Source organism: Oncorhynchus kisutch, linkage group LG2 (assembly GCF_002021735.2).
Source record: "Oncorhynchus kisutch isolate 150728-3 linkage group LG2, Okis_V2, whole genome shotgun sequence".
Lineage (NCBI taxonomy): Eukaryota > Metazoa > Chordata > Actinopteri > Salmoniformes > Salmonidae > Oncorhynchus > Oncorhynchus kisutch.
The window spans coordinates 68,355,619-68,369,364 of NC_034175.2; the positions used below are offsets into that span (position 1 = coordinate 68,355,619).

The 13,746-nt window shown below is 44.4% G+C and overlaps 1 protein-coding gene and 1 pseudogene across 4 annotated transcripts in view; both read left to right on the forward strand.

Annotated features, from left to right (window-relative positions):
* The window catches only part of LOC109870645 (ATP-dependent RNA helicase DDX3X-like), a 28,815-nt gene extending 18,956 nt beyond the window's left edge, over positions 1-9,859 (forward strand). For 2 of the 4 annotated variants that reach the window (XM_020461224.2, XM_020461247.2), the window contains 11 exons: positions 33-127; positions 296-394; positions 1,954-2,114; positions 2,387-2,531; positions 2,614-2,758; positions 3,160-3,207; positions 4,716-4,897; positions 5,098-5,215; positions 6,145-6,301; positions 6,418-6,554; positions 6,696-9,859. In XM_020461224.2, the coding sequence (XP_020316813.1) occupies positions 33-127; positions 296-394; positions 1,954-2,114; positions 2,387-2,531; positions 2,614-2,758; positions 3,160-3,207; positions 4,716-4,897; positions 5,098-5,215; positions 6,145-6,301; positions 6,418-6,554; positions 6,696-6,793 (1,385 nt within the window). In that variant the 3' untranslated portion in view covers positions 6,794-9,859. The remainder of the gene's footprint in view (positions 1-32; positions 128-295; positions 395-1,953; positions 2,115-2,386; positions 2,532-2,613; positions 2,759-3,159; positions 3,208-4,715; positions 4,898-5,097; positions 5,216-6,144; positions 6,302-6,417; positions 6,555-6,695) is intronic. The other 2 variants (XM_020461240.2, XM_031800666.1) reach the window with 1 other exon arrangement.
* Positions 1,692-1,810, forward strand: LOC116356888 (uncharacterized; annotated as a pseudogene).
* Positions 9,860-13,746: the final 3,887 nt, after the last annotated feature.

Consider the following 13,746-nt stretch of genomic DNA (forward strand, 5'->3'; position numbering starts at 1 on the left):
TTGTATTGACTAAAAGACTGAATGTTCCTCAGGCTCGGGTAAGACAGCAGCCTTCCTGGTGCCAGTGCTGAGCCAGATCTACACACAGGGGCCCGGAGACGCCGCAGCGGCTGCCAAGAACGGACAGGTACACGTACACGACCAGCCTGCAACGTTGAGTTTTCCCATCGATCTGAAACATTGCTTTTCTGTGACAGCAAGCAATTCAATTGCCCCCCCCAATTGCCTTGCTTGTGTGCTGTTGATTTATTCTGTGTGCTGAGGTTGACCCAACACTTGTTGTTTCCCTCCATAGGACAGTGGTAAATATGGGCGCCGTAAGCAGTATCCCCTCTCTCTGGTCCTGGCTCCCACCAGAGAACTGGCCCTGCAGATATACGAAGAGTCCAGAAAGGTATGGGCTAAATACACCATGGACAGAACATGAATGATCTTGTAGTGACAGTGTAATTGTCGAGTAGCCTAGTGGTGGCAAAGGAACATGGGCCCGTTGACTTGAAGGTTGCTCATTATCAACATGTTGAGTGATTGCAGCTAGATTAACCTTTCTAGGGCAGGGGTTCAGCTTGCGGAATATGATAAAATGAATCACTAGCCTTTGATCTTCATCCGATGACACTCATAGGACATCATGTTACACAATACATGTATGTTTTGTTCGATAATGTGCATATTTATATCCAAAAATCTGTTTACATTGCTGCATTACGTGCAGATGTTATGTTTTAATAACATAACATCCGGTGATTTTGCAGAAATAATGATAATAAACATTGAGAAAAGATACAGCTGTTATTCACAGAATTAAAGAGACTTCTCAATGCAACCGCTGTCAGATTTCAAAACAACTTTATGGAAAAAGCATCATCTGAGAGCGGTGCTCAGAACCCAAAACAGCCAGAGGAATATCTGCCATTTTGGAGTCAACAAAGTTAGAAATAACACCATAAATATTCACTTACCTTCGATCTTCACCAGAAGGCACTTCCAGAAATCCCGGTTCGATAATAAATGACTGATTTGTTCCATTTATATCCAAATAGCCACTTGTTGTTAGCGTGTTCAGCCCAGTAATCCATCTTCATGAGTCGCAGGCACTTCGTCCAGACTAACTCCAAGTTCCATTACAGTCCTTTTAGAAACCTGTCAAATGATATATGGAATCAATCTTTAGGAAGCTTTTAACATAAAACATCAACAATGTTCCAACCGGAGAATTCCTTTGTCTGAAGAAAAGCACTGGAACGAGAGGTAACTCTGTCGGCAGCGAGCGTCATGAGACCAAGGCACTATGCCAGACCACTGACTCAGAGGTCTCACGAGCCCCTTTATAGTAGAATCCTCACTCAAGTTTCTTAAGACGGTTGACATCTAGTGGAAGCCCTAGGAAGTTCAACCTCATCCATATCTCAATGTATATTTGGTAGGCCAAGCTTTGAAAAACTACAAACCTCTGATGTCCCACTTCCTGGTTGGATTTTTCTCAGGTTTTTGCCTGCCATATGAGTTCTGTTATACTCGGACATCATTCAAACGGTTTTTAGAAACCTCAGTGTTAGCTATCCAATACTAATAATAATATGCATATATTAGCATCTGGGACAGAGTAGGAGGCAGTTCACTCTGGGAACCCTGTTCATCCAAAAGTGAAAATACTGCCCCCTATCCCAAAAAGGTTAAGAAAATATCGACCTCTATTCTTGGCATGCACACGTTTTCCTCGTGTGTGTTATGGAGGAACAAAATGCCCAGTGCTATGTCTTCAGTACCAGCATGTTTCCTGGTTCTATCCTCAATCACTGGTACACTATATGTTGAAATGGACTGGCATCAGGTTCTATGTAACATCTGCTATAGAACAATTCTCCAAAGATGACAAAAGGATAATGGTTAATACTGAATTATGGGTAGTACTAGGGTTCTGAATGGTCCTGTATGTCTCCCCCCCTGTAGTTCGCATACCGCTCCCGTGTGCGTCCCTGCGTTGTGTACGGAGGGGCTGACATCGGCCAGCAGATCAGAGACTTGGAGCGAGGCTGTCATCTTCTGGTGGCCACACCTGGACGCCTCGTGGACATGATGGAGAGGGGCAAGATTGGCCTCGACTACTGCAAGTAAGTGGGACATTGGCTAGTGCTTACGAGTTGGCTAGTGCTTACGAGTTGGCTAGTGCTTACGAGTTGGCTAGTGCTTACGAGTTGGCTAGTGCTTACGAGTTGGCTAGTGCTTACGAGTTGGCTAGTGCTTACGAGTTGGCTAGTGCTTACGAGTTGGCTAGTGCTTACGAGTTGGCTAGTGCTTACGAGTTGGCTAGTGCTTACGAGTTGGCTAGTGCTTACGAGTTGGCTAGTGCTTACGAGTTGGCTGTTTCTGTCGTCCCCGTCAGCTACCTGGTGCTGGATGAGGCTGACAGGATGCTGGACATGGGTTTTGAGCCCCAGATCAGACGCATCGTGGAGCAGGACACCATGCCCCCTAAAGGCATCCGTCAGACCATGATGTTCAGCGCTACCTTCCCCAAGGAGATTCAGGTACACACACCCCAGTAGTGACGAAAGCTTGAGAAACTGAGTCAAACCCTTAGTGTGTTTCTGACTGTTTCTGACTGTGTAGATGCTGGCGCGTGACTTCCTGGAGGACTATATCTTCCTGGCTGTGGGCCGTGTGGGCTCCACCTCTGAGAACATCACTCAGAAGGTGGTTTGGGTGGAGGACGGTGACAAGCGGTCCTTCCTCCTGGACCTGCTGAATGCTACAGGTAAGAAACACGAAGACACCAACTCTACCCTGTAACACTCAAACTATTCACACACATTCACTCACAAACAAACCAAACTCCATCCTAAACATATGTATAACGTTCAGTCAGATTGCAACTAATTCATAACACTTGTTTTTTATCTGAGGGTTCATTGTTAGTCTATTCCCTTGCCCCACCCCCAGCCACCTGTTAGTCTGTCCGCCCCAAAGTAAATTAACATCCACGTGGACACAATTGTGTCTCCTAAACTAGTTGGCATGATGAACCTTCACCATTCTCCTCTGGGTGAAACAGAGGGTAGTTGATGGGGAAAGCTCTAGTTATCATATATCTGTTAAGTTTTCAATTTCTCCACACTGCCTTTGGTTTACTTTGCTGGGCGGTTTGGTTTTATCTAGTCATTCCCAGTGACGCTCCTGATGTTCAGGAGGCTGCAGTGACACCTGGTAAGTATTATTCTGGTACTTATAACCCCTTGTCTGACCCTCCCAACTGGCAAACATCCCACTCCTCATCCTCCCCACATCCCTTTCTCCTTTCATCATTTCTCATAGGAGCTTTAGGGCCATAAATAAAGCTTGCTGTCTCTGGGCCATGGGAATCCTGCCCCGTAGTTCAGTGGTGGGCAACTCCAAGTCATGGAGAGCTGTGGTGTGCAGGCTTTTATTCCAGCCCAATGCGAAGACACTAATTTGAGTCTAAATGACACCATGGTGCCTCCTTGTCATTTGAAGCAGCAGTAACACTTGTAACCCTAAAGGTTTCTAAGTGGAGCACAACTTGTTGCTTTTAATTTTCCTCTCCTCTCTTTTTGGAAAAGGGAGTGTTTCTGGCTTGGTGTTACTGTCTGGAATGATTTTCAACACACACACACACACTCTGCATGTGTAGGGGGATTTTAAGGACACCGTGGGATGTTTGCATTTGGAAACTGAGCTACACCTTCTGTTAGTCACGCAGTTACATCTTGTATAGGTTGAGTGTGTGTCTATGGTAAATAAAGTACACACAAACCCCTCTGTATTAGCATTTCAGGCCTTCCAAACAAATTATCCTGTGCATCAGCCTTAACACTCTCGATGTGCCAACGTTTCCTTGGCAACTAGTAAAACAGCCTAACACTCTCGTGGAGATTAACAAATAGCCTAGATGTCACAGGACGCTAGGACCAAAGCAAGCAGACCTCTTCATCACCATGGTAACTAGGCCCTAAGAGGTGAACATGCATGTAGATATCCTAGCCCTGTTTTGAATACTTAGAAAAGACAACCTCACAGAAGGAGTGATGTCTTTGATATAACATGACTGGATAGATGAATGTTCGGCTTCCATGCCATACGTTGTTATCCTTCACCTATCAAACATGTCAGATCAGTAATTGATCTAAGGAAAACAGGATGCATTTTACACACCTGGTCCTGGACTCTCATCGTTCAGTGTTGCCATGCCAACCATACCAAACACGGCCTATCTGCCACTGAGGAAACAGGCACAGGATCATCAGAATATCAATGCTCCCCCATCACTATCTCCATAACACCACCATCCAGTTTCACTATCCAGTGTTTGCTCTGATAGCCATTAATGCCGTGTTAGTCCACTGTAGATAAAACAATGATGCTACTCTATAGTACCATTTCAAATGGCTGTGAAGACATTTTGAGTTATGGGACAATCTGCTGATTCTGATATGAGGACATTTGGCATATAAACTCCGTAAAACAGAAACAATAATTTAATGGTTGTCAGTGAAAGCAAAGCCGCTACTGCACCCCCTTGTCTCCATTTTTCAGTTGCCATTTTGTTTATTTTCACCACGGGGTCGGGCACATCACCTATGTTTTGAGTTCCTGCTCCCATCTCCCCAGTGTCTGAAGTCTTATTCCCACTCATCGCCTGTGAGCTCAGTAAGGTTTCTTCCTTCCTCTTTTGTTCTCTCTCTCTGGCTCTCTAGGTAAGGAGTCTCTGACGTTGGTGTTTGTGGAAACCAAGAAGGGAGCGGATGCCCTGGAGGACTTCCTGTACCGCGAGGGCTACGCCTGCACCAGTATCCACGGAGATCGCTCCCAGAGAGACAGGGAGGAGGCGCTGAACCAGTTCCGCTCTGGACGCTGCCCCATTCTGGTGGCCACCGCGGTACGACAACACACGCACGCTCGCACTCTGTCAACACAGAAGTAGTTGTCATTCTCCCCTTTAATCTTGCATGCATCCGAACGTATCAGGATTTTTATTGAAGCTACATCCGTAACGTTGATCACCACAGCCCCCCCCCTCCTCACCGGTTGAATAGTGTTTCCCTTTGTGACTGACTGCCTGTTCTGTCTCTCATCCAGGTGGCTGCTCGTGGTCTGGACATCTCCAACGTCAAGCACGTCATCAACTTTGACCTGCCCAGCGACATCGAAGAGTACGTTCACCGTATTGGTCGTACCGGTCGTGTGGGGAACCTGGGTGAGTGGGACTAGTGTTTGACATGTATTTACTGTGTGTGTCATGTAGGGGTGGGTAGGATTTTGACCCGGCCCATCTCTAACACGCCTTGGTCCTGTTCATAAGGGCATGCGAAGAAAGTTGTAGAACGTTTTGCTGCGAAAAACAGGAATGAGCTTTTTTTTGTGTGCTGCATATTTAACATGACTAAAATACTAAATTATCCTTTGATTTGCATCATATTGTTAGTAATATCTAGATCACGTGTGTTCCTTTGTCAATCAACTTAGTCTTAAATCTGGTTGGTTGTATAGTGAGAATGTTGTGATCGCCTCTGCAATTGGTATCTAGTCTTGTCCCATCGCTGCAACTCCTGTACGGACTCGGGGAAAGGCGGAGTTCGAGAGCCGCGCGTCCCCTGAAACAACCAAGCTGCACTGCTTTTTGAAACAATGCCCACTTAACCCGTAAGCCAGCCGCACCAATGTGTGGGAGGAAACATCATACCCCTGGCGACTGTCAGCACTGCTCCTGGCCCACCACAGGAGTCGCTGGTACGCGATGGGACAAGGACATCCCTGCCGGCCAAACCCTCCTCCAACCCTGACGATGCTGGGCCAATTGTGTGCTGCCCCATGGGTCTCCTTGTCGCAGCAGAGCCTGGACTTGAACCAAGAATCTCTAGTGGCACAGCTAGCACTGCAATGCAGTGCCTTAGACCACTGTGCCACTCAGGAGGCCCACTGGTGCACGTTTAACGGAAGGTCGGGGTGCCGTTCATGCGCATCTGTGTATCACTACTCATAACTGGGATGCTAAGAAACGAGTAACTCTAAAACCACAATATTACTTAAGATCACACACTGCATGAATAGTTTTTAAGAAGCCTTCAAGTATTACTCAAACTCTGTCTCTAGCGTATTGAGCCCTGTCCTCTCGTCTGTGTGTAGGTCTGGCCACGTCGTTCTTTAACGACAAGAACAGCAACATCACCAAAGACCTGCTGGACATCCTGGTGGAGGCCAAGCAGGAAGTACCCTCCTGGCTGGAGAGCCTGGGTTACGAGAACCAGCACAAGGGCAACACGGGACGCGGACGCTCTAAGAGGTACACACACTCGCACACCTTTTCAGGGATGTTAAATGGACAACTTATGTTGAATTTATTGTCAAAGGAGAACGCTAACTACATGTTCTGTGTATTTTTGTCTCTCCCTCTGCTAGGTTTTCCTCTGGTGGATTTGGTGCCAGGGACTACCGCCAGACGCCCGGCGGCGGTGGCTTTGGTGGTGGTGGTGGACGCGGCGGCCCTCGCACCGGAGGTCACGGAGGAGGAGGAAGTCGTGGCGGCTTCGGTGGAGGTAAGCGCTCGGCCCTCTTCAGAACCATTCTAAATGTCACTTGAGTTTTTATCATAAACTTTTGGAATGAATGTTTCAATCATGTGTGAGGGGAGATCTCTGCAGTTATAAGTGAATTTATTGGACTTTCTATCTTCCCAGGTGGCTTTGGAGGCGGGAACTCCTATGGTGGTAACGACGCTGGCTACGGTGGCAACTACAGCCACTCCGGTAGTGGAACTGACTGGTGGGGCAACTAGTTGCCATTGCAAACGGGTTGCCACGCCAACCAAACTCATCCTCTCACGGAAACCACATGTTGACTACGCCAGACTAAAACACCCCCTACCCCCCTCACTCAACCCTGTGTAGTTTCACTGACACACAGTACATTGCACACACTGTGATTCTCTGCCCTTTCGCTTCTCTCACAAGGAGCAAGACGCAACGCCAAGACAACCAGCGCAGCGCCAATCTATTGGAGAAGAGCAGAGATTTGCACATTTTTCAGATAAAAGGAGTGCCGACATGTATGGTCTGATATAGCAACTCGGACCAAAACAGCAAATCCTTTCTTTGTATAAACGGAAAAGAAACCCAAGAATAACCTGAGGATCATTTGTATGTTAATGTACTGTGCCTTTTGAATTTAGACAGGACTAATTCTGTGTCATTTCACCAAATGAATGTTGGCCAAGAGCTCTGAATTATTGTTATTTATTTGGTGAAAAAAGAAGCATAGAAGAAAAACTGCTTGTACTTAATCAAACCTTGGCAAACACTGGGGCATTGTGGCTCGTTCGAGTCATGAATCCATTTGAACCTTTCAAAATTGTCGCAGTGACATCATGTAGCCTTTTCTCGGGTTCAACCCAGAGTTCCAACAGCTAACATCACTGTAGCATCCGACATCACTGGGCCGTTCTCCTAGTGTGGCTAATAGAACTGTATTCTAATCTTTAAGGGACGAAGAGTTCGATTACTTTTTCTTTTTTTTGCTCACTCTATCCTGGATAGGCTCGTCTATAAAGGATACGGTAGTCTTTCGAAAAGCCATTCCAGATCTCTTAACACTTAAAGTCATTAAGCTCCGTGCTAACAAACGCACACTGGGGTTTAATTCAAACAACACAAACACTCGATGTTGTAACTTGTTACTCCACATCTATTGACTTGACAGTGTTATGGCAGCTAGTAAAGTTAACTAAACGCTAGCTACATTAACTGGGCGGTGTTTTTATTTTGATTTAAACTCAACATTTGAAGTGGGCGCATGCGCAGTATTTGAAAAACATTTTTTTTTTTTTTTGAGTGAAATGTTTCTCCACACCTGTAACAAAACAATGGCGCCATCTTGGAAGTGAAGTTCAAAATGGCTCCATAAGGACCACAGTGTCGGGGGGGAGGGGGGGGGGGGGGTGCACAGCGTGGGAAGGGCACAGTGTGGCGCGACGTTAACGTTAAACCGTCTTACCGTTGACCGAGCGGTGGAGCCGGTATTCTACGCATGCTAGTGTTTTGTTTTTTGGTCAAGGAGATATAAGACAAATGAACTGAGTCGCAGGCTTAACTTAATTACAACCCTTTTCTCTTTTCAAGCTGCGTTGGAGGTTCATCTGTCAGAGACAGGAGCAGTCCATCACTAAGGGTTAACCAGTCAGAAAGCAAATGGACTGTTCAGAGTAGGACAGTTGTGCCCTGGGCTGGTGTTATGGGGTGGTCAGGGGTTTGGGCTCAAGTTCAGTGCGCCAACATTGCTTTGGTTTCCATTGCTGCTTACCGTAGCTGTGGAGGTGGCCAAAGCTGGGCAACTTTTGTCCCCTTATGGTATATATATGTACTGTCAACTCCTCTGGGGGTTTGTCTGCTTTAGATGTGTATAAAGCTCTGGTACCGAATGGCCAGACGAGGCTTTTCCGCTCAGAGGAGCAGCTGAGGAGGGAAGGGGCATTTGGCGAGCTCTAAGTGCGCTATGTTTCTTCTCAAGTGTGTTGTGCCTTTGAACACTTTTTAAATTGATTAACTTAAAAAGTGGATGCACTGACAGTGTTTGAGAACTTTGATTGAATGGTGCTACTTGAGTTTCAGTGTGTAGGCCCTCGTTTAGTTGTCGTGCCCATCAAGTTTTACAAAAGTTATTTTATTGCACATTTAGAGTTTTATATAAATGTCTTGAATATGTGTCCTTAAGCTTCCAAATATTGTTCGAGGAGATTGTGGAAAAAACGCAGCTTGTTTACAAAGGGGAAGGGTTCTCAACATTTAACCAGGATTTTTTTGGGACCAGGGGATTAAAGCAGTTGGAATTTAGCCATTTGCACACAGATTTCTAGATTCTACTTTTGCTGCTAGTTTTGTGTAATTTATTAAGCATTTTTGAGAAATATTTATTTTTCTAAGCCTCAAAGTGGTTCTTTGAAAGTTTCAAGAAACTTGACCAAAAGACGGTAACAAACACTGGCACTTGAATGTTGAATGTCACCTGTATGCGTGAAATTTATATTTCGGGGTAGTGTGAGCTTTTTAATGTTTAAGACATATTGGACTCTGTCAATAATAATAATATCTGCAGTTGTTTTGAGGCCTTGGGCCCTGACATATCTAAATACTAGCTAGATAGTCTGATTGGCCTTCAAAATAAAAAATGGAATTAAACAGACATGCCAAGGTTTGGAATTAAAGTTCTCAAAAGAGCAAAAGCTAATTTTCCTCAACGTACCAGTGCAGAAGTGCATGGGATTGTCCAATTGTGTGCGTTGTGTTTAACTCTATTCTAATTAGGCCTATAATTATTTTTGTTCCAGTGAATGTCTGGCACATGGCAATCTTAAACAAACATGTGGTTTATTCTCTGTTGCATTTGCATATATGGCACCTGTAGTAATTGTTTTCCCCTCAGAGTATTGAGCAGGTCTCTGCTGCAGTAGTGTTCCCCACCGTAGCAGGACATTAACTAGCCAGACCACAAGATGACTATGCTATGACCACCATTTACTTGCTCAGTGCCCTGAGACATACACAGGTGTTTAGATGTGGACTTTGCTTTCTGTACTAGCTTAGAGGCTAATGCACTGCATGGGGAGAGACTTGGCTGTGTGACTATTGTAATGATTTTACCAAAATAAAAAGTTTGAATGCAAAAGTACCTTATTATAAAATGTAAGCATGTTTTATAAGATTTGTTATAAATGTAGGACAGGCTATTGCCTGGAGTGTTTGCGGCAGAGAGGAGCTGCGAAGTTGGCGCTGGTTGAGATTTGATAGGCTTCAGTTCTTTTGAAGATAAAAATTAAAATAAAATAAAAATTGATTTCATTAAAAACAAACCCTGTCACTTGTCTTCTTTTTTTGATTTCCTGTATGCCTTTGTCAAATCAAGGTCGTGTTCTGTAGTGCACATATTAGACAAACCTTTTGCACGGTACAATTTAACATGAGCCTTATTGGGCAAGTTCAGGAAGAATCCCTTGGCCCTGTTTCTCAAACATTCGTCCTGTTTTGTGCCTACTAAACCGGGATGTGATCAAGTCACTGGGCACTAACTAGTTGATTCAATGTTATTTTGGCCTAATTTGTCAATGGAATGTATGTGGAACAATACACTGAATGTGAAGAAAGTCAGCCATTTGTTTTGAAGGTTGACATTTCAACTACAGGATTGTCATGGTAACCAATTTACATAGACTAACTTGTATAAAATGCTGAATTTGTTCCTGTGGTCTTTAAAAACATCTATAGTTACCTTTTTGTCTCTCCATCCAGAGTTTTAACCAAGCTCAGCCCTGCTTAGTAATATTTGGTGAGAGTTGTTGAGGGATATCCACTTAACTGTCTCTCTTCCAGGGGATTTGCCATTAAGAGATGGGCTTTTGGGAATGAATACGTGGACAACTACAAATACTTAGGTGTCTGGTTAGACTAAACTCTCCTTCCAGACCCATATCAAACATCTCCAATCCAAAGTTAAATCTAGAATTGGCTTCCTATTTCGCAAACAAAGCATCCTTCACTCATGCTGCCAAACATACCCTACCAATCCTCGACTTTGGCGATGTCATTTACAAAATAGCCTCCAATACCCTACTCAACAAATTGGATGCAGTCTATCACAGTGCAATCCGTTTTTCTGGTCACCATAGCATCACCCACCTGTAGCACACGCTCCAGCAGGTATATCTCTAGTCACCCCCAAAACCAATTCTTTCTTTGGCCGACTCTCCTTCCAGTTCTCTGCTGCCAATGACTGGAACGAACTACAAAAATCTCTGAAACTGGAAACACTTATCTCCCTCACTAGCTTTAAGCACCAACTGTCAGAGCAGCTCACAGATTACTGCACCTGTACATAGCCCACCTATAATTTAGCACAAACAACTACCTCTTTCCCTACTGTATTTAATTTAATTTTAATGTATTTATTTTGCTCCTTTGCACCCCATTATTTTTATTTATACTTTGCACATTCTTCCATTGCAAAACTACCATTCCAGTGTTTTACTTGCTATATTGTATTTACTTTGCCACCATGGCCTTTTTTGCCTTTACCTCCCTTCTCACCTCATTTGCTCACATTGTATATAGACTTGTTTATACTGTATTATTGACTGTATGTTTGTTTTACTCCATGTGTAACTCTGTGTCGTATCTGTCGAACTGCTTTGCTTTATCTTGGCCAGGTCGCAATTGTAAATGAAAACTTGTTCTCAACTTGCCTACCTGGTTAAATAAAGGTAAAATAAAATAAATAAAAAATAAATGTGTGTGTGGTCTAGTTAATGATGAAGCAGACACAAGCACACGCTGACTGGATTAGTACACAAGGAAATCAGTCAATTGAAATGTAAACCCTAATCTATGAATTTCACATGGCTGGGAATACAGATATGAATCTGTTTGGGGCTTGGATCAGAAAACCGGTCCGTATCTGGTGTGACCATTTTCCTCATGCAGCACGACACATCTCTACATAGAGTTGGTCAGGCTGTTGATTGTGGCCTGTGGAATGTTGTCCCACTCCTCAATGGCTGTGTGAAGTTGATGGATATTGGCGGGAACTGGAAAAAGCTGTCATACTCGTTGATCCAGAGCATCCCAAACATGCTCAATGATACAATGCCCACTTAACCCGTAAGTCAGCTGCACCAACGTGTTGGAGGAAACATCGTACACCTGGCGACTGTCAACGGGCACTGCGCCCGGCCCACCACAGGAGTCACTATTGCGCGAAGGACATCCCTGCCGGCCAAACCCTCCCCTAACCCTGACGATGCTGGGCCAATTGTGTGCCACCCCATGGGTCTCCCGGTCGCGGCCTGCTGCGACAGAGCCTGGACTCAAACCCAGAATCTCTAGTGGCACAGTTAGTGTGCAGGCCATGGGAGAACTAGGACATTGTAAGCTTCCAGGAGTTGTGTACAGATCCTTGCGACATGGACATTATCATGCTGAAACATGAGGTGATGGTGGTGGATGAATGGCACGACAATGGGCCTCAGGATCTCGTCACGGTATCTCTGCATTTAAATTGCCATTGATAAAATGCAATTGTGTTCATTGTCTGTAGTTTATGCCTGCCCATAACATAACTCCACCACCACCATGGGGCACTCTGTTCACCACATTGACATCAGCAAACTACTCGCCCACACGTCTGCGGTTGTGAGAACGGTTGGACTTACTTCCAAATTCTCTAAAACGAAATTGGAGGCAGTTTATGGTAGGAAAATGAACATTCAATTCTCTGGCAACAGCTCTGGTGGACATTCCTGCAGCCAGCATGCCAATTACAACGCTCTCTCAAAACTGGAGACATCTGTGGCATTGTGTTCTGTGACAAAACTGTACATTTTAGTGTGACTTTTTATTGTCCCCAACACAAGGTGCACCTGTGTAATGATCATGCTGTTTAATCAGCTTCTTCATATGCCACAACTGTCAGTTGGATGGATTATCTTGGCAATGGCAAAGGAGACATGCTCACTAACAGGTATGAAGCAAATTTGTGCCCAAAATCTGAGTGAACATTTCTGGGATCTTTTATTTCAACTCATGAGACCAACACTTTACATGCTGTGCTTGTATTTTTGTTAAGTGTATATATAACATTTGCAAAGTCATCAACAGCTATTGTTTAAATTAAGACCAGAATTCAACTAAAAATAGACCATACAATAGGCCGAGGGTTTCAAGATCTGGTTGATTTCAAACATAATGATATTCAGTGAGATTGAATCTTGTCTTGTAAACACAACCACATATTGACATTTGAAGGAGATCTTCTGCTTGAATAGTTCCATCTGTGCCACTGACTTAGTCTGGCTTTAATTCCACTTGGTCTACAAATGTATAATTGATTTGTTGGATTCACGTCTCCATCTCTACCAAAAAGCAAAGTTGAAGTATAGGACTAAATCAAACGTTATTTAAAGTGCATTTAAAGTTTGATTTGATTTAGTCCCACAATAAATAGCCAATTAACTTGTCTCCAACTCAACCAAAAATACAAGTTAAAAGTCCATCTAAGCCAGTGGCTCAGATGGAACTATCCAAGCAGTAGTTACATCTCCTTTAAATGTTTATATTTGGTTGCCTTGTCAACCAAACACAATTCATTATTATTTTTGTAATACAGTGAATAGCTTAAAGCTAAGGCTATTTTACAGTCAAATCTAATGTAACGTTCAACATTAAAATTAGTAACACGGCCACATTTTGAGGTTACTGAGCGTTATTTAAGATACTCTTTAAAGAAGTTGGTTTTCAGATGTTTTTGGAAGATGGGAAGGGACTCCACTGTTCTGACTTTAGGAGGAAGCTTTTTCCACCATTGAGGTGCCTGTGACAGAGAAGAGCTTTGACGACTGAGTGAGAGCTGCGCTCCCGTAGGGGTGGGGTGGTGAGAGACCAGAGGTGGTGGAACAGAGTGCTCGGGTTGGGATGTAGGGTTTGAGCCTGAAGGTAAGGAGGGACATTTCCCCTTGCTGCTTCGTAGACAAGCACCAGGGTGGTGCAGACACAGATCCTCTCCACACCGCCTGGTAGGAGCGACCTGCCAGGTAGGATGCAATCCAGGAGTGTGTAGAGCCTGAGATGCCCAACCCCGAGAGGGTGGAGAGGAGGATCTGATGGTTCACGTTGAAATGACGTGGTGTGCCCAGTGAGTAGATCTACTGGTAATACATCCACACGCCAGAAGCATGGGATTTGAGTTGGG